The sequence below is a fragment of the Pseudophryne corroboree genome, chromosome 5 (assembly GCF_028390025.1).
Source record: "Pseudophryne corroboree isolate aPseCor3 chromosome 5, aPseCor3.hap2, whole genome shotgun sequence".
Taxonomy (NCBI): domain Eukaryota; kingdom Metazoa; phylum Chordata; class Amphibia; order Anura; family Myobatrachidae; genus Pseudophryne; species Pseudophryne corroboree.
In genome coordinates this window covers 212,022,216-212,042,061 of record NC_086448.1, presented here as the reverse complement: position 1 = coordinate 212,042,061, position 19,846 = coordinate 212,022,216, and the positions used below count along the sequence as shown (strand labels likewise).

General features: G+C 44.1%; 1 protein-coding gene and 1 non-coding gene across 2 annotated transcripts in view; both read left to right on the top strand.

The window, feature by feature from the left end:
* The window catches only part of KIF5B (kinesin family member 5B), a 109,660-nt gene that overhangs the window by 77,992 nt on the left and 11,822 nt on the right, over positions 1-19,846 (top strand). The window contains exons 13-18 of the mRNA XM_063922078.1: positions 2,759-2,827; positions 9,022-9,228; positions 9,725-9,868; positions 11,477-11,665; positions 12,016-12,133; positions 14,629-14,690. Of these exons, the coding sequence (XP_063778148.1) occupies positions 2,759-2,827; positions 9,022-9,228; positions 9,725-9,868; positions 11,477-11,665; positions 12,016-12,133; positions 14,629-14,690 (789 nt within the window). The remainder of the gene's footprint in view (positions 1-2,758; positions 2,828-9,021; positions 9,229-9,724; positions 9,869-11,476; positions 11,666-12,015; positions 12,134-14,628; positions 14,691-19,846) is intronic.
* LOC134931186 (U2 spliceosomal RNA) lies at positions 18,324-18,514 on the top strand. The gene has a single exon (XR_010179024.1). It is a non-coding gene; the product is annotated as a U2 spliceosomal RNA (small nuclear RNA).

Genomic DNA, 19,846 nt, shown 5'->3' with positions numbered 1-19,846 from the left:
TTCCTTAACTGAGGTCTGGAGGAGGGGCATAGAGGGAGGAGCCAGTGCACACCAGATAGTACCTAATCTTTCTTTTAGAGTGCCCAGTCTCCTGCGGAGCCCGTCTATTCCCCATGGTCCTTACGGAGTTCCCAGCATCCACTACGGACTACGAGAAATAGAATTACCGATGAGTAAATTCTTATTTTCATCCAGCCAGTAAAGCAGCCATAACAAAATATGTATGGTCACCAATGCGCTAATCACACATGTTCTTAACAGATCAAAATATCTTACATCAAATGATATGTTAGAAATATTCAGTCTCTATTCCAATATTCCTCCCGAGATGGTCAGGGCACCGTGCAGAAGGGGATATTTGATAAGGAATAATCCTCTTATCCTCCCATATGTAGCTCCACCACAGGAATAGATGTTACCTTTAAATTTCCAAAGATAAGCAAAAATAGTGCAAGTACAGTCGAATGCAAAGTTAAATTGATGTTTTAATAAATTTGCACTCACAAAAAACAAATAGATAGACAGCATGTAACCACTATTGTGGGTTAGGACATTTGCCAGGCATTCGTGAAGTTACCCTCCCAGGTCTCAGATGGGATGATGTGGATCAATGGTCCGGATACACTGAACCCACTTGCAGGAAACTGTCACCGCCAGGAATAGTCCCAAGAACACCAGTCACCACGCCTAAAGCTTTTCGGACCTCAGTCCTTCATCAGAGGCATCATCAGAGGCATCATGCGTGGCGTGGTGACTGGTGTTCTTGGGACTATTCCTGGCGGTGACCGTTTCCTGCAAGTGGGTTCAGTGTATCCGGACCATTGATCCACATCATCCCATCTGAGACCTGGGAGGGTAACTTCACGAATGCCTGGCAAATGTCCTAACCCACAATAGTGGTTACATGCTGTCTATCTATTTGTTTTTTGTGTGTGCAAATTTATTAAAACATCAATTTAACTTTGCATTCGACTGTACTTGCACTATTTTTGCTTATCTTTGGAAATTTTAAAGGTCACATCTATTCCTGTGGTGGAGCTACATATGGGAGGATAAGAGGATTATTCCTTATCAAATATCCCCTTCTGCACGGTGCCCTGACCATCTCGGGAGGAATATTGGAATAGAGACTGAATATTTCTAACATATCATTTGATGTAAGATATTTTGATCTGTTAAGAACATGTGTGATTAGCGCATTGGTGACCATACATATTTTGTTTTGTCTACTATTTGGGGACCTGTGAGGAGTCCTTTTTTTGGTACACTAAAGCTGCTGTTCACAGTCGGCGCGATATACAGTAACATTTGTTTATAAGTAAAGCAGCCATAGAAAATAAGTAAGCTGCTGTTTTCCTCTAGGTCAGGGGTGGGGAACCTCCGGCCCGCGGGCCGTATAAGGCCCGCAAAGCAGTTTGCTCCGGCCCACCTGCTTGTGTCGGTGAGACACGCCTCTGCTCAGTCCGGCGGCAGCGTATTTCAGCTGTCAGGACAGGGAGGAGAGCGCAGCTATGTTGGACGGCGACGGTCTGTAGGACTTCAAACCAGCCGCCTGTTCGTGAGCCAATCAAGAGCCGCCGCTGCCGGTCCGCCTGATTGGCTCACGAACCGGCGGCTGGTTTGAAGTCCTACAGACCGTCGCCGTCCAACATAGCCGCGCTCTCCTCCCTGTCCTGACCCCCTGACACGCTGCCGGATGGAGCAGCAGCGGTAAGCAGCACAGTGGGGTTGGGGGGCATTTGTGTACCTGGCACTGTGGGGGGGTTGGCATTTGTATACCTGACACTGGGGGGTGGGCGTGCATTTGTATACCTGACACTGTGTGTGTGGGGGGGGGGATTTGTATACCTGACACTGGGGGGGGGGATTTGTATACCTGGCACTGTGGGGGGCATTTGCATACCTGGCACTGCACTGTTGGAGGCACGTCCCATTTTAATTGGCCACACCCATTGTTTTGGCACAGTACCTCTAAGGGGCAGACCTACTGGGGGGCAGGGTAATTTTTTAGGTTGAGAATTTTTGTATGGCCCCCGAAGGATTTTATAAATATCCAAATGGCCCTTGGTAGAAAAAAGGTTACCCACCCCTGCTGTAGATAATGGCCTAGTTTAGTGGTGGATAGTTTATTTCATGGTAATAGGAAAATGTGTCTAATTTGAGTTTGTCTGTAATGGGCACCTCTTGTCATTCTCACTTAAGGCTAAATTCAATTACAGGTAAGTTGCCATTGCACCAGTGTAGATACGCTGACCATTTCAGCAGAACTTTGTCCCTTCAAGGCCCAATCTCACCCTGGACTCACTGATAACCCTAGAGGCCACTGTAAGTGTGGTATATAGCTGCACTTACTCGCCCACATTCACGGGGCAAGATAGTTGAATCAAGCCCTGACTCTTATTTTATAGATGCATTGTCTTGTCTCACATTCTTTTCAATTTTTACCTATATGATGTGAGAGGCGCTTAAACGTCTATACAGTTTTAGAGCAACACTGTTTCTAGAAATTAGTGATGGGCACACATCAATATTTTAAAGAAATTGAAAGGCTTTCCAAAACTCTTTAGGCTTGTTAGCAGTACTGGGATGGCAATGCTTATGCATACTGTAGAGTGTAATGTGTTTTCAAGCTGGCTACCAATGCGTGCAGGTTTGGCTTACACAATAGGCTGTTTTTATGTTGTTTTTTAAGGAAGGATCCTAGTTTGTGTCATAATTAGTTTGTAAAGCTCAACATAATAACTTTTATATTTACCAGGATGAAGAGATCAATCAACAGAGTCAGCTAGTAGAAAAATTGAAGCAGCAAATGTTGGATCAAGAAGAGGTAAGTGCCTCAGTATAAAGACGTATGACACTAACTTTCATGATTATAAAATCTGCTTTTCTCTATCGTCCTAAGTGGATGCTGGGGTTCCTGAAAGGACCATGGGGAATAGCGGCTCCGCAGGAGACAGGGCACAAAAAAGTAAAGCTTTACTAGGTCAGGTGGTGTGCACTGGCTCCTCCCCCTATGACCCTCCTCCAGACTCCAGTTAGATTTTGTGCCCGAACGAGAAGGGTGCAATCTAGGTGGCTCTCCTAAAGAGCTGCTTAGAGAAAGTTTAGTTTAGGTTTTTTTCTTTACAGTGAGTCCTGCTGGCAACAGGATCACTGCAACGTGGGACTTAGGGGGAAAGTAGTAAACTCACCTGCATGCAGAGTGGATTTGCTGCTTGGCTACTGGACACCATTAGCTCCAGAGGGATCGAACACAGGCCCAGCCGTGGAGTCCGGTCCCGGAGCCGCGCCGCCGACCCCCTTGCAGATGCTGAAGCGTGAAGAGGTCCGGAAACCGGCGGCTGAAGACTCCTCAGTCTTCATAAGGTAGCGCACAGCACTGCAGCTGTGCGCCATTTTCCTCTCAGCACACTTCACTGGGCAGTCACTGAGGGTGCAGAGCGCTGGGGGGGGGCGCTCTGAGAGGCAAATATAAACCTTATACAAGGCTAAAAATACCTCACATATAGCCCATAGGGGCTATATGGAGATATTTAACCCCTGCCTGACTGGAAAAATAGCGGGAGAAGAACCCGCCGAAAAAGGGGCGGGGCCTATCTCCTCAGCACACGGCGCCATTTTCTGTCACAGCTCCGCTGGTCAGAACGGCTCCCAGGTCTCTCCCCTGCACTGCACTACAGAAACAGGGTAAAACAGAGAGGGGGGGCACATTAATGGCTATATATATATATATTAAAGCAGCTATAAGGGAGCACTTAATATAAGGATATCCCTTGTATATATAGCGCTTTGTGGTGTGTGCTGGCAGACTCTCCCTCTGTCTCCCCAAAAGGGCTAGTGGGTCCTGTCTTCATTAGAGCATTCCCTGTGAGTTTGCGGTGTGTGTCGGTACGTGGTGTCGACATGTATGAGGACGATATTGGTGTGGAGGCGGAGCAATTGCCAAATATGCAGATGTCACCCCCCAGGGGGTCGACACCAGAATGGATGCCTTTATTTGTGGAATTACGTGATGGTTTATCTTCCCTTAAACAGTCAGTTGAGGACATGAGGCGGCCGGACAATCAATTAATGCCTGTCCAGGCGCCTCAAACACCGTCAGGGGCTGTAAAACGCCCTTTGCCTCAGTCGGTCGACACAGACCCAGACACGGGCACTGATTCCAGTGACGACGGTAGAAATTCAAACGTATTTTCCAGTAGGGCCACACGTTATATGATTTTGGCAATGAAGGAGACGTTACATTTAGCTGATACTACAGATACCGTAAAACAGGGTATTATGTATGGTGTGAAAAAACTACAAACAGTTTTTCCTGAATCAGAAGAATTAAATGACGTGTGTGATGAAGCGTGGGTTGCTCCTGATAAAAAGTTGATAATTTCAAAAAAGTTATTGGCATTATACCCTTTCCCGCCAGAGGTTAGGGCGCGCTGGGAAACACCCCCTAAGGTGGACAAGGCGCTCACACGCTTATCCAAACAAGTGGCGTTACCCTCTCCTGAGACGGCCGCACTTAAGGATCCATCAGATAGAAAGATGGAAGTTATTCAAAAGAATATATACACACATGCAGGTGTTATACTACGACCAGCTATAGCAACTGCCTGGATGTGCAGTGCTGGAGTAGTTTGGTCAGAATCCCTGATTGAAAATATTGATACCCTAGATAGGGACAATGTTTTACTGTCGTTAGAACAAATAAAGGATGCATTTATCTATATGCGTGATGCACAGAGGGATATTTGCACACTGGCATCTCGGGTGAGTGCTATGTCCATTTCAGCCAGAAGAGCCTTATGGACACGACAGTGGACAGGCGATGCGGATTCAAAACGTCACATGGAGGTTTTGCCGTATAAAGGGGAGGAGTTATTTGGAGTTGGTCTATCAGACTTGGTGGCCACGGCTACTGCCGGGAAATCCACTTTTTTACCTCAAGTCACTCCCCAACAGAGAAAGGCACCGACCTTTCAACCGCAGCCTTTTCGCTCCTACAAAAATAAGAGAGCAAAGGGCTTGTCGTACCTGCCACGAGGCAGAGGAAGAGGGAAGAGACACCAACAGGCAGCTCCTTCCCAGGAACAGAAGCCCTCCCCGGCTCCTGCAAAAACCTCAGCATGACGCTGGGGCCTCTCAAGCGGACTCGGGGACAGTGGGGGGCCGTCTCAAAAATTACAGCGCGCAGTGGGCTCACTCGCAGGTAGACCCCTGGATCCTGCAGATAATATCTCAGGGGTACAGGTTGGAATTAGAGACGGATCCTCCTCATCGTTTCCTGAAGTCTGCCTTACCAACCGTCTCTTCCGAAAGGGAGAGGGTGTTGGAAGCCATTCACAAGCTGTACGCTCAGCAGGTGATAGTCAAAGTACCCCTATTACAACAAGGAAAGGGGTATTATTCCACTCTATTTGTGGTACCGAAGCCGGATGGCTCGGTAAGGCCTATTCTAAATCTGAAGTCCTTGAACCTCTACATAAAAAAGTTCAAGTTCAAGATGGAGTCACTCAGAGCAGTGATAGCGAACCTGGAAGAAGGGGACTTTATGGTATCCTTGGACATCAAGGATGCGTATCTACACGTTCCGATTTACCCCGCACACCAGGGGTACCTCAGGTTCATTGTTCAAAACTGTCACTATCAGTTTCAGACGCTGCCGTTCGGATTGTCCACGGCGCCTCGGGTCTTTACCAAGGTAATGGCCGAGATGATGATTCTTCTTCGAAGAAAAGGCGTATTAGTTATCCCATACTTGGACGATCTCCTAATAAGGGCAAGGTCCAGAGAACAGCTGGAGACAGCTTTAGCACTATCTCAAGAGGTGCTAAGACAACACGGGTGGATTCTGAATATTCCAAAATCCCATTTAATCCCGACAACTCGTCTGCTGTTCCTAGGAATGATTCTGGACACGGTTCAGAAAAAGGTTTTCCTTCCAGAGGAAAAAGCCAAGGAGTTATCCGATCTGGTCAGGAACCTCCTAAAACCAGGAAAAGTGTCAGTACATCAATGCACAAGAGTCCTGGGAAAAATGGTGGCTTCTTACGAAGCAATTCCATTCGGCAGATTCCATGCAAGAATATTCCAAAGGGATCTGTTGGACAAATGGTCAGGGTCGCATCTGCAGATGCACCTGCGAATAACCCTGTCACCAAAGACAAGGGTGTCACTTCTGTGGTGGTTGCAGAAGGCTCACCTATTAGAAGGCCGCAGATTCGGCATTCAGGATTGGATCCTGGTGACCACGGACGCCAGCCTGAGAGGCTGGGGAGCAGTCACACAAGGAAGAAACTTCCAGGGAGTATGGACGAGTCTGGAAAAGTCTCTTCACATAAACATTCTGGAACTAAGAGCAATCTACAATGCTCTAAGCCAGGCGGAACTTCTCCTGCAAGGAAAGCCGGTGTTGATTCAGTCGGACAACATCACGGCGGTCGCCCATGTAAACAGGCAGGGCGGCACAAGAAGCAGGAGTGCAATGGCAGAAGCTGCCAAGATTCTTCGCTGGGCGGAGAATCACGTGATAGCACTGTCAGCAGTGTTCATCCCGGGCGTGGACAACTGGGAAGCAGACTTCCTCAGCAGACACGATCTTCATCCGGGAGAGTGGGGTCTACATCCAGAAGTCTTCAACATGTTAATAGACCGTTGGGAAAGACCAATTGTAGACATGATGGCGTCTCGCCTCAACAAGAAACTGGACAAATATTGCGCCAGGTCAAGAGATCCACAGGCAATAGCTGTGGACGCACTGGTAACTCCTTGGGTGTACCAGTCAGTGTATGTGTTTCCTCCTCTGCCGCTCATACCAAAGGTATTGAAGATCATACGGCAAAGAAGAGTAAGAACAATACTAGTGGTTCCGGATTGGCCGAGAAGGACTTGGTATCCGGAACTTCAAGAGATGCTCACGGACGAACCGTGGCCTCTACCTCTGAGAAGGGACCTGCTACAGCAGGGTCCCTGTCTTTTTCAAGACTTACCGCGGCTGCGTTTGACGGCATGGCGGTTGAACGCCAGATCCTAAAAGGGAAAGGCATTCCAGAAGAAGTCATTCCTACCTTGATTAAGGCACGGAAGGAAGTCACCGTGAAACATTATCACCGCATTTGGCGAAAATATGTAGCGTGGTGCGAGGATCGGAGGGTTCCGACGGAGGAATTCCAACTGGGTCGTTTCCTACATTTCCTGCAATCAGGATTATCTATGGGTCTCAAATTGGGATCCATTAAGGTTCAAATTTCGGCCCTGTCAATATTCTTCCAAAAAGAATTGGCCTCTGTCCCTGAGGTCCAGACTTTTGTCAAGGGAGTACTGCATATACAGCCTCCTGTGGTGCCTCCGGTGGCACCGTGGGATCTAAATGTAGTTTTAGATTTCCTCAAATCCCATTGGTTTGAACCATTGAAAAAGGTGGATTTGAAATATCTCACATTGAAAGTGACTATGTTACTAGCCCTGGCCTCTGCCAGGAGAGTATCTGAATTGGCGGCTTTATCTTATAAAAGTCCTTATCTAATCTTCCATTCGGATAGGGCAGAACTGCGGACTCGTCCGCATTTTCTCCCTAAAGTGGTATCAGCATTTCATCTGAACCAACCTATTGTGGTGCCTGCGGCCACTAGCGACTTGGAGGACTCCAAGTTGTTGGACGTTGTCAGAGCCTTAAAAAATATACATTGCAAGGACGGCTGGAGTCAGAAAATCTGACTCGCTGTTTATATTGTATGCACCCAACAAGTTGGGCGCACCTGCTTCTAAGCAGTCGATTGCTCGTTGGATTTGTAACACAATTCAACTTGCACATTCTGTGGCAGGCCTGCCACAGCCTAAAACTGTAAAAGCCCACTCCACAAGGAAGGTGGGCTCATCTTGGGCGGCTGCCCGAGGGGTCTCGGCATTACAACTCTGCCGAGCAGCTACGTGGTCGGGGGAGAACACGTTTGTAAAATTTTACAAATTTGATACCCTGGCAAAGGAGGACCTGGAGTTCTCTCATTCGGTGCTGCAGAGTCATCCGCACTCTCCCGCCCGTTTGGGAGCTTTGGTATAATCCCCATGGTCCTTTCAGGAACCCCAGCATCCACTTAGGACGATAGAGAAAATAAGAATTTACTTACCGATAATTCTATTTCTCGGAGTCCGTAGTGGATGCTGGGCGCCCATCCCAAGTGCGGATTATCTGCAATACTTGTACATAGTTATTGTTAACTAATTCGGGTTATTGTTAAGGAGCCATCTTTAAGAGGCCCTTTCTGTTGTCATACTGTTAACTGGGTTTAGATCACAAGTTGTACGGTGTGATTGGTGTGGCTGGTATGAGTCTTACCCGGGATTCAAAATGCCTCCCTTATTGTGTATGCTCGTCCGGGCACAGTACCTAACTGGAGTCTGGAGGAGGGTCATAGGGGGAGGAGCCAGTGCACACCACCTGACCTAGTAAAGCTTTACTTTTTTGTGCCCTGTCTCCTGCGGAGCCGCTATTCCCCATGGTCCTTTCAGGAACCCCAGCATCCACTACGGACTCCGAGAAATAGAATTATCGGTAAGTAAATTCTTATTATTAGGTATTACTCATTTAAGAATGTTTAATATGGAGCTTGTAGCTCTAAACTTCAGAATTTGGAATTGAAAAGAACATGAGTAAACTTTATCTGTGAGAAAAGTGTAATGTTAAAAAGGATATACATACACACATACACACACACACACACACACACACACACACACACACACACACACACACACTTACTTACTTTCACTCATTTGGCAATTTGACGTACAAGTCTTTTGTTTTGATTATAATCCCGCTCATAACTATTACTACTTATTTATATAGACTTTTTTAATGCAAAGCATAGTATCCCTCCTCAAGTTTCTGGCATCTTTGGTGGGCCAGCCAGAGTCTGATTTGTTGGCACCCACCACCAACGCAAGGAACACAATTGTATTGTTACAGATAGACCGTAAAACTAGTATTGATTGTCAAGTCACTTTTAATGCATTTTTCAAAACTTTCAGCTATTGGCTTCCACAAGACGGGACCAAGATAACATGCAGGCAGAGTTAAACCGCCTGCAGGCTGAAAATGACGCCTCTAAAGAGGAGGTGAAAGAAGTGCTGCAAGCTCTGGAGGAACTGGCTGTCAACTATGATCAGAAGTCACAGGAAGTGGAAGACAAAGCTAAAGAGTTTGAGCTTCTGAGTGAAGAGCTCAGCCAGAAATCGGTGAGAGGGATGCTATCTGTATCAGCTAAAACATGATCACTATAAAATTAGAAATTCACTGTTCAGTTCGTCTCTATTCATCCAACCTGGCGAAGATGACCGCTGGTTTCTTTTGAAAGTTTAAAGACAACAATATATGCACTTGAGTCTACTATAAAAATTGATTGCAGTGCCTCCTGATATCCAGAAGTTGGTGCTGTGTACTTAGCTTGACATCAACCAAATATTACAACAGCAGCACATACAGCAGTAATTAAATATGAGTCATGTCATTTGTCTGATGAAAGTGCAAATAATGTTTAATTTCTTCTTCATCCCATAGGGGGCACAGGGATTACACTGGGGTATGGTCAGGATTAAGCTTTTACTTAACATGCATTCTTATCTGCTCACTTTTAAAGGGGTTAAGAATTTTTTTTAGGCGCATGCTAATCTATTCAAAGGGCAAGCTTTTGTTTACATTCCAGTGATTTATTTATTTTTGGGTTTTTTTTAGGCCTATTTATCCAGCATTGACTCTGAACTCCAGAAACTGAAAGAAATGAACAACCACCAAAAGAAAAGAACCACAGAGATGATGACCTCATTATTGAAAGATCTCACGGAGATCGGGATTGCAGTAGGAAATAACGATTCAAAGGTAATGCCCACTTTTTACATTAGTATTTGTGAAAAAAATTCTGTGTGTGTATGTAGGAAAAATAAATATATATATATATATATATATATATATATATATATATATATATATATATATATATATGTGTTCATTAATAATTCAAGCATGACTACTTTCCATCTCCTGTCTGCAAGATCTGTAATGGCACACATTTTGCTATTGTGCTTGTACTGGAATTGTTCCTTAAATCTGCTATTACAGTCAGTCTGCAGCATTGTGGCTCATCTATTAATAAAGCGCTCGGAAATGTTTTGGCATTTGTAATTTTAATAGTGACTTGCTGATATATATTAAGCACTCAAGTTCTTATTTCCTCTTTACAAAGTCATTTACTTCTTTCAAAATTAAAGGCTTTCCACTTGTTCTGAAATGAGTTTGCCATAAAGTGTAAACATGTTTTTATTTACAAAGAGCTATGAATGAATGAATGCGTTACTCTTATGCACGTAGGCTTATTGGAGATCTCTCTATCTCCATGACCTCCAGTATGCTTGCCTACACAAAACTGTATCTGTTTAATTTCCCCTATTGTACAGCACTATGGAATATGTCTTACATTAGTAATTTTTGCTGGTGTGATTCGGGTTTCCTTTGACTGAGAGTTGTGCTAGTTAATATAAGAGGTTTATTTCTTCTTTCTGAATATATTTGCATATGGAAATACAGCCATTCATAGATACCCAGTTTACACCGCATCTTTTGACCCAGGTTATTCCCAGGTCAGTGCCTTTTACACGGCACACAGGTTCTGCGAGTGATCCGGCTCTCCCTATGCTATAAACGGGACCTGGGTTCTCATGACCCAAGCTACTCCTTCACACTGCCCCGTTAACACGGATCCTTCCTGAGACCCTGCTTGCTACCCAGCTTGTATTCTGTGGTCACTGGACCTGGGTTATTTTTCAGGGACCTTTTCACACCGAGCCGCGACCCTAGTTAATCCATCAATAACCGTGGTTATTGCTGCAGTGTGAAAGGGGTATTATATGTTCTCTAAAGGCCAATTGAGTCTAAAATATTTATTTTATTTCCAGTGTTATTTGTTTAGTGCATATTGCCAAATACTTTACAAAGTATATGTAATCATTCTCATCACCCGCCTCTACACAAACAGGGGGAGAACTTCTAAGCGCCTAGCAGAGAGGGGGCCCTGGTTGTTCTCGAACCCATGGCCACAGAACTATGAGAGAAAATTGCTAAACTGTATATGCCACATTGCTGCATGATACATACAGTCATGCAGACAGCAATAGGATGCTGCAAACAATGATGATTTAAAGAAACTGTGTTGGGTATTGTATTGGGTTTGAGCATATTTGAGTGATAAGTTTAACTCTAAAGTAAAGCCTGGGAGCTAAAGAACAGCATTTTAGTTATACCACTAGATGACCGAGGCAGGTAGGCGTCTGCATAAGTGATAATAATAAATAAATTGGTAACAGTTGTACAGCTGTGGCACAATACTAAATATTGTTTGTTTCACTTTGGAAATTCACAACCGCTGAATTATGTTGTAATGGTCCACCCTGATCAAAATATATAAAACCTATTCATTTTCTCATCCAATAGCAACCTGAAGTGAGTGGCATGATTGACGAGGAATTTACAGTTGCCCGACTGTATATCAGTAAAATGAAGTCTGAGGTGAAGTCCGTGGTGAAACGCTGCAAGCAGCTGGAGAGCACCCAGACCGAGAGTAATAAGAAAATGGATGAGAACGAGAAGGAACTTGCTGCATGCCAGCTACGTATCTCTCAGGTAAATCCGCACTCTGATATGGCAAACCCAGGGCATTATTATGTATTTGTTTTTTGGTTTTTTAAGCACTCTGATCTAAACCTTGTAGGAGGTTTATAAGGAAATATAGTATAGTACAGAGGTTCCCAAACACGGTCCTCAAGGCAGCCCAACAGTCCAGGTTTTAGGTATATCCATGGCTCGGCACAGATGGTTAAATCAAATTGACTAAGGTGCTAATTAAGTCACCTGTGGCCAAGCATGGATGCATTTAAAACCAGGACCCGTTGGGGTGTCTTGAGGACTGCGTTTGGGAACCTCTGGTATAGTACATGGAGCGTTTTATAGATTGCAATTTTTTTTCCTTAAAGTATGAAGCAAAGATCAAGTCACTGACAGAATATGTTCAGAATTTGGAGCATAAGAAGCGGCAGATGGAGGAGTCTGCAGATTCTCTGAATGAAGAGCTTGTCAAGCTGCGAGCACAAGGTGGTGTTTTATACTGTTATATTTTTATCATCTAATTAAGTCATAACCATCTAAACAGATCAGAAGGTCTAGAGAACCTGCTCATTGTGTTATGCAAACAGTGAGTTGCATCTGACTTTCATTTTTGAAAGGTGGTGAATTTTGAGCACTAATGGCCACAGTTATTATGATTCGTGTTCTCTGCAAAATTGACTGCGATGCACAATGTTGTAATCGAAGTTTACCCAATCTATGTGCATTTTATATTTAAGGTTGTGTTTGGGTGTTTTTTGCATTCACCATAGATCAGCCTAAGGAACCCAATTACATCCTCTTTATGTCCTCACATTGTAGAAAGTGTAAAAACCAAATTGCTGTTACACTGCAGCTATATATGCTCTATCACATTGCAGCTTATGTGACCGTACTGTGTAACGGTGCTACTGCATTACCAGCACTAATTGGCTTGTTGTACACCGGAGCTTATAGTTGCTAAGACACGGAACCTGATTTTGACCTTTTACAAATGGGTCGGCCATGCTGGTTTTCCTCTAAACTGTCCTCCACAATGGGCAGAATGTGGCTTTTTTTATGACCTTTTGCTTTACCTACACTGCAGAAGGACAAAACCTATGTGTGCAATCTTTAAGGGTTGCAGCATTTAACTTTAGTGATATAGTGGCAGTTTTGGACAACTACATTATTGGGACATCCACATCTGGTCAAGATTTCCATTTAGCTGCATCTGCTTTTAGCAGCAGGAAAAAGGGCCTGCAGAGTGCTGGCTTACCATAAGCTTGCATTCAGGTTTTGTCCATGAACAACTTGATGGAAGCATATTGTCGGGTACCTCTGACTCTTCCATTGTCTTGTCACGCAGCGCATGCTAGAGCATCCACATCTTGTCTGGTGGATTAGTCAACAAAGCATGCAGAAGCCTTCGTGTCTAAATGAGCCGTAACCGCCATCACTTTATTAAAGGAGTACTCGGAGTCTGTTTCCTTGCAGGACTATGATGTATCAGAGTGCTTTCTGGGGAGTACAGACTCTAGAATCCTAGGAAATTTTAACAAGACCCTGGGCTGATCTTGTTACACTTTGTGATCAGTCTGGCTTCTCACAAAGAGTCATTACTGAGCCCAAGGACCCTCAGATAAACAGACTTATTCATTTATGCTTCTGAGGGGGTGCGGAATAGAGCTTCTCATTGCCCAATCCTCAGGGACCTTTTTTCCTGAAAGATTTAGCCTAGTTTGACCAGCCACTTCGGAAAGAAACCTCCCCACACTGTAATACTGCCCTACTGCAGAGATAAGCAAGAGTCAGCTGGAGATGTCACGTCCCTTTGTATCTAAAGGGCCCCATACACTACAACGATATGTCTGAGGCTGAAGTCTGAGGCGATTTACCTTGAACTCTCCCGGGAGCTTCCCGTGAGTGGTTCCATACGATTCCATACGGTTTGGTACATTTTGCATGCGATATATCGTATGTGATCCCAGCCATGCCTGCGGGAACCGACATATCACAAGTGCAGCACTAACGATCTAGGGGAGCCGATCCGACCCTCATGGGAACGCGGATCGGAAACGCATCCAAAATGCCTGATTTCACCCAATATATCGGCTTGAATGTCCGAAATTAGTTGAAATCAGGCATTATCGTTCTAGTGTATGGGGCCCTTATTAGTGGACTCCTCTCTGTGAGAAAAGACTACCAAAGTATAAGTGGTCTGTGGTTTAGCAACTCCTCCCAGGTTCCATTGCAAAACATGAATGCTGTTCAGAAGACTGTTCTGTAGTGAGCAGGGTGGCAATCTGAATGGTACCTTCTCAACACGCTCTTTGCATCCTGGAGACCGTATTAACGCAATGACTGGAGCTTCTGTTGCAGTTAAAAATAAATTGCGTGAACGTACATGCTGCCAGGTGCAGCTCTGTTAAAAAGGCACTACTCCTCTGAGCACCCAAGGAGTGGAGCTATAGAAGGTTCACTTAGAAATAATTACTTAAATGCTAAACTGGCTACACCCTCTTATACCCCAGTGAAGAGGGGAACCATCCACTCATGAAGTGGTTAAGTGATAGAACATAATGTAGATATAGTTAGTACATACATTACTATGGTGGAGTCAGACTGGATTTCGCAGCCGTGTAGCTCCAGTAATGTAATGTGCTGTCTTTTTCATGGAAACCAATTAGACATTTGCTTTCACTTTTTGAGCAGTCATAACTTAATTGCTGTTGGACACCTCTGTCTCTCTGGTGGAACTGCTCCCCACTACGTGTTCTTTCTGTTACTCGCAATGTAAAAGGCTGTTACTGTAAGCGGCTTCATCTGAGCTGATGAATATTACTGGCCAAACAAGATCTAAAAAGTCCACGAGTAAACACAAGTGTAAATTATATTTTATTAATTATGGTTTTAATCACTGTGATATTATTATAATGGCAAATTAAAGTATATGTACATTATTGGTAAACCTGTAACTTTTTTTTGTTGTATTCTTTTCACAGAAAAAGTACATGAAATGGAGAAGGAACATTTAAATAAAGTGCAAACTGCTAATGAAGTTAAGGTATGTGCTGATGTAGGTTATATATTGTTTTAAATTATCACATTTAACATGGTGTCATAGGAATATTATAAAAATGCAGATATTAACTTGACAAATGTGTCTACCTACATCAGTGCTAACTCAATGTCTGTAACGCCTGTTTTTTTGTTTTTTGTTTTAACCAAAAAGCATATGCCAGTAAAAGGTCAATCTAGGCATGAGACTATACGTTTTACCCTGTTCACATTGCCAGGTCACACCCGGGAATTGGATACGGGTGCTTCCCGGGTGTGACCCAGCATTGCACCTGAGCAATGTGAACGGGGTGGCTTCCTGACGCGGCAACATGCTGGGTCAGGTTGCCCTCCAGGTACGGGGCCAGAGGCGGCGCTGGAGATGACATCTCCGCGCCGCCTCTCTCTATGCTGTGAACAGGTGCCGGGTCGCATTGACCCGGGTAACCCGATCACACTGCGCCTGACCTGGGAATAACCCTTCTTTATTCCCGGGATGAATTACCGGGTCAGGCGACCCGGGAATTCAGCAGTGACCTGTGTTGACCCGGCAAAATACTGGGTCGATAACTGGCTTTTTGTGCAGTGTGAACGTGGTGTAAATGAATAAAAAGGGTGTTTCAGCAAACATTGTCAATTTATCTCATGTCTCCGCATTACTGTGCGGAACAGCCCAGTCATGTCATGACCCACCTCTTACTTGAGTATTACTAGAACACTAATAAGTGGAATAGTTGCAGTGGTGCAAAGTTTTGGCAAATGTAGAAAATGTGCCCCTGAAAGCGGTTTTGTTGTATATTTTGTGTGTATATGTGCAGTTAGGTCCATATATATTTGGACACAAACACAGTTTTCAGAATTTTGGCTCTGTACACCACCACCACCACCACAATGAAATTAAACAATGGAGAGCCAATTGAAGTGCAGACTTTCAGCTTTAATTCAAGGGGTTTGAACAAATGAAACGTTTAAGAATTGGATCCATTTTTTATTCAGTTCCATATTTTCAGGGACTCGAATTGGACAGATTAACAAAATCATAAAATAAAACATTCATTTTTAATACTTTGTCAAGAATTATTTGTGGGCTGTGGCTCCCTAAAGCCTGGAACCCATGGACATCACCAAATGCTGGGTTTCGTTTTTTGTTATGCTTTGCCAGGCCTTGACTGCAGCTGTCTTCAGCTGTTGTTTGTTCATGCTTTTAGTTTTGCTTGATCGGGTTTAGATAAGGTAATTGACCTAACCATTGCAAAATATTTAACTTTCCTTTAAAAAGAAAACCCCAACAACAACAAAACCTCCTGGCTTGCTTTTGTGGTATGTTTTGTGTCATTGTCTATCTGTACTGTGATGGGCTGTGCAATCCACTTTAGTGAATTTGGCTGAATGAGTAAATAGTATGTTCCTATACACTTGATCCATACATTCATCTGGTTGCTATCTTGTCACATCAAACACTAGTGACCTTGTGCCATTGGGATCATGCATGGCCATACCATCGCACTGCCTCCACCATGTTTTACAGTGAGCCATTCCAAACCTTTTTTTTTTTTTTTCTCTTCCGATTTATTGTAGTACAGGTTGTTCTTGGTTTCATCTGTCCATAGAATGCTGTTCCAGAACTGGGCTGGCTTTTTTTTTAGATGTTTTTTGGCAAAGTGTAATCTGGCCTTGGTTTGTACTTTATGCTGAACCATCTGTATTTGCTCTTGTGAAGTCTTCTCATTCTGGTAGACTTGTTTTAAAAAGATCCCTACCTCCTGGAGACTGTTTCTCTTTCATCCATCTGGGGGACACTGCGCACTTACTAATGGGTTAGAGTGTGTGGGATTGGGAGTTTGGCACAGAACCTATAAAAAAAACTAACTCCTCCCCCCTCTAACCCCTCCCATCTCCTTCCTGCTCAGCAGATTACCTCAGTTTTAGTTTTGTGCCTGAGGAGTACAGGCACAGATTCCTTCAGTGTAGATTTTAGTTAGGTTTCTGTTGTTTATTTTGATTTTACTTATGTGTGCTTAGTCCCTGTTTACAGGAGACACGTATACTAGGAGTGGGGTTAGTTAGTTATGTGTCTCCCACTCCCCAGAGCCTCTAAGAAGCCACCATACTCTTAGTCACTGGGGCTTACTTGATGCAGGATGGATTTCCTAGGAGGCACTGTACTGGTAAGACAGCCACAACCTGCCTGGGCAGCGTTGGGCTGTTATTGCATATATGGTATTTATAATAATTGTATTTATTATTGTGCAGCGCTGGTGTATGCGGACCCCCCTCCCTGCTCAGAGCGGACGGAGCGGTTCAGTCCCGCTTCCGCCTCTCATTTCATGGAAGCCGCGTCTTGTCAGACAGCAGCGGTAGTCATTTCAATGATTTTACGGAGCTCAGTTGCGGGGGTGGGGAGGCTGTACCGCGGCGGGACGCAGGAGGATGTTGTGTTCGCGCCCCGTTCTCCCGCCCAACAGCGTCTTACCGCCGCCGTCCTCACTCTGTGGGGGCAGGACTCAGCTATAGGCGCCATCTTCTATCTCTGCAAGAGACCATCCGTCAGGTCAGCGGGGGATACTGCGCTGCACATAACACAGCGTCTCACCCTGTTAGTACAGGCGGAGAGCAGCAAAAACAGCAAGTATAACACAGCCCTTTCATATGCTCTGGAGCTCGTTTATTCTAAGGGATTCTTTAGTGCTCTTTAGTGATCCTTTAGTACATATATTTCGGTAATCTCACTGTAATAGAGTTATTTTTACCTCACCCTGTTTATTACACAGGCGGGGATTTTTTCTTAACTAGTGTTGTGCTATTCTAAATTGACAACAGTTGTTTACATCATGTTATAAAAGGAGCGTTATAGCTCAGTCTGTAGAGCTGGACCACAGCACAGAGTTATGAGACATCATTGTGTGCTATGATTGTGGCATTGTATATTCCATGGTTGTAAACGGCAAATCTCCTAAAGGAACGACAAGTTCAGTAGTTTACTACACAGGAGCTCCAATAGCTTTGTGGGCTAATGCTGTGTATTAGTAAGATAGACTAAACACAGGTTTGATTCCCATATACATTAAATTGCACAATGTGGCTCCAGACTTCCTAAAGGTAGCACGGACACAGGTACCCCATGCTCCAGGACACCAGTTGCAGAGCAGCCGGGAGGTTCCAGGGATCAGTTTATGCCTCTGGGCCAGACACATCTCAATCCAGAATAATACAGATGGAGTAGTGGTTAGCATTGCTGCCTCACAGCACTGAAGCCATGAGCTTGTTTACATAGAAGTATATGAATATACCAAGCAGGTTTAAATTGCTCTACAGTCTTGGCCTCTGCCACCTCTCATGGGAGGCTGTTCCACTTGTTCACTACCCCTTCTGTGAGGAAATATTTTCCTTAAATTTCCCCTGAACCTGCCTCCCCCCAGTTCAGTGTATGCCCCTAACTGTGTGAAGTTATATATGTGTGTGTATATATATATATATATATATATATATATATATATATATTCCCTGCACTTGCAGGGATGGGGGTTCCAGGACCTGTCCACAAATACCGGTATTCTTTGAGTATATTTTTCCTTACAATATGTCAATGTAATGGGTCTGGTACTCTGTTTACTACTTAGCCGCTAGTCTTGGTAAAAAGATCACTACTTGACCTTTTGGCTAGGATCAAGTGTAGTATCTGTTCTTATCAGTTTAATATCTGATACGTTCCCTATGTGGGGGCCATGTATTAAATATATGTTTAGAACAGAAAAATGGAAGAAGAGATTGCTCCGTCCACTCCACGCATTGACTCTGTATTGCAGTACCTCCGGGACCGGTGCACCTTTCAAAACAAGGACAGACTATTTCTATTTCTTGTACACTATGTACTTATGATTTGCCAAATGGCTGAACAAAGCTCCTTAATCAGTTCATACTGTGCAGCGAGAAGTCTGGTCTTTGACAGACAATATAGCTCCTTTACTTCAGAGGCGTTTTTGAGGCTTCATCTACAGAAAATGGTGAGATAAATCCTGTCAGTGAGGATCCTTCAGGATAGAAATAAGAAATAATCTACTGAATTTCTTGGTTTCCACCTCTTCCTTCACGTGAGAGAATGTTGATGGAAGTCTGACTACACACCTGATGAAATAGTTTATATTTCCAGGGAAATGTGTCTGTCTCTAATACATACTGTTTTCGGTTCAATTTCGGTGTTCTCAGTATTAGAGACAGTATTTCTTTATCCTTTCGCTGATGAAGACACTGATCTAATGAAGGTTCCACTAATAATTAGTGGACGCATCCATCATGGGAGAGCCTAAGGCAACTGTCTTTACTAAAGTACAGTATGTGACCTTAACAGTCACCACAGATAGACAACGGTGAGGCCGTTATTATATTAGTATTCATTCTGACAGGAATATTCCTACGCCCTCTCCGGGCTTATGCATGAATCTTTAAACCGGTTGCATTATGCAAGTTATCCATTCTTGGGGCAGCTGATCCTTTTCAAATTATCCATTGACTGTTTTGGTCTCTCAAGCTCTATTCCCTATCTATTTATTATTTCATCTTTTCCCTGGCTATGACACCCTTCTATTCATTTTGGTTGCGAATCGTAAAATTCTGCTTCCAAATTAAAGCGTACTTTGCAGGCGGGAGCAAATAACTCTATCAGTAAGGTGTATGCCTGCGGTATAACAGGTCGTGGGTTCTCATCCTGAGGATAATAGCTGAGAAATGGGTATTTTAACCTATGTCAGAAAAATGGGTATTCTTTTGGGAGGCATTTGTATGCCTAGAACACGGACTTCCAATGTGCCCTCTGCAGGGGCCACGGAGTCGGACAGTCTGGTTCCCAGTGGGGAGGACACCAGCTTTCTCAGAGTCCACTGATCCGTTGGATGTACTGAATTTGTATCACGAACATATATTCTGAATCTTGGGGAACACGTACCAAGCAAGAATCTTTAGTGCCCATCTTAGACGGGCTCTAATCATTGCAATCTGTTCGCTATCTAACAGGAGTATTCAGTCCAATCCTTTTTCCGTCATCTGGGCATCGCTACCATTTTGGGTCAGTTGTTAAAAAAAAAAAAAAAAAAAACAGCTGTCTCATGCACTTTTTTTCTACAACGGACCTTAGTTCTGGATTTCTTCCTTCGCAGAAGATGTTAT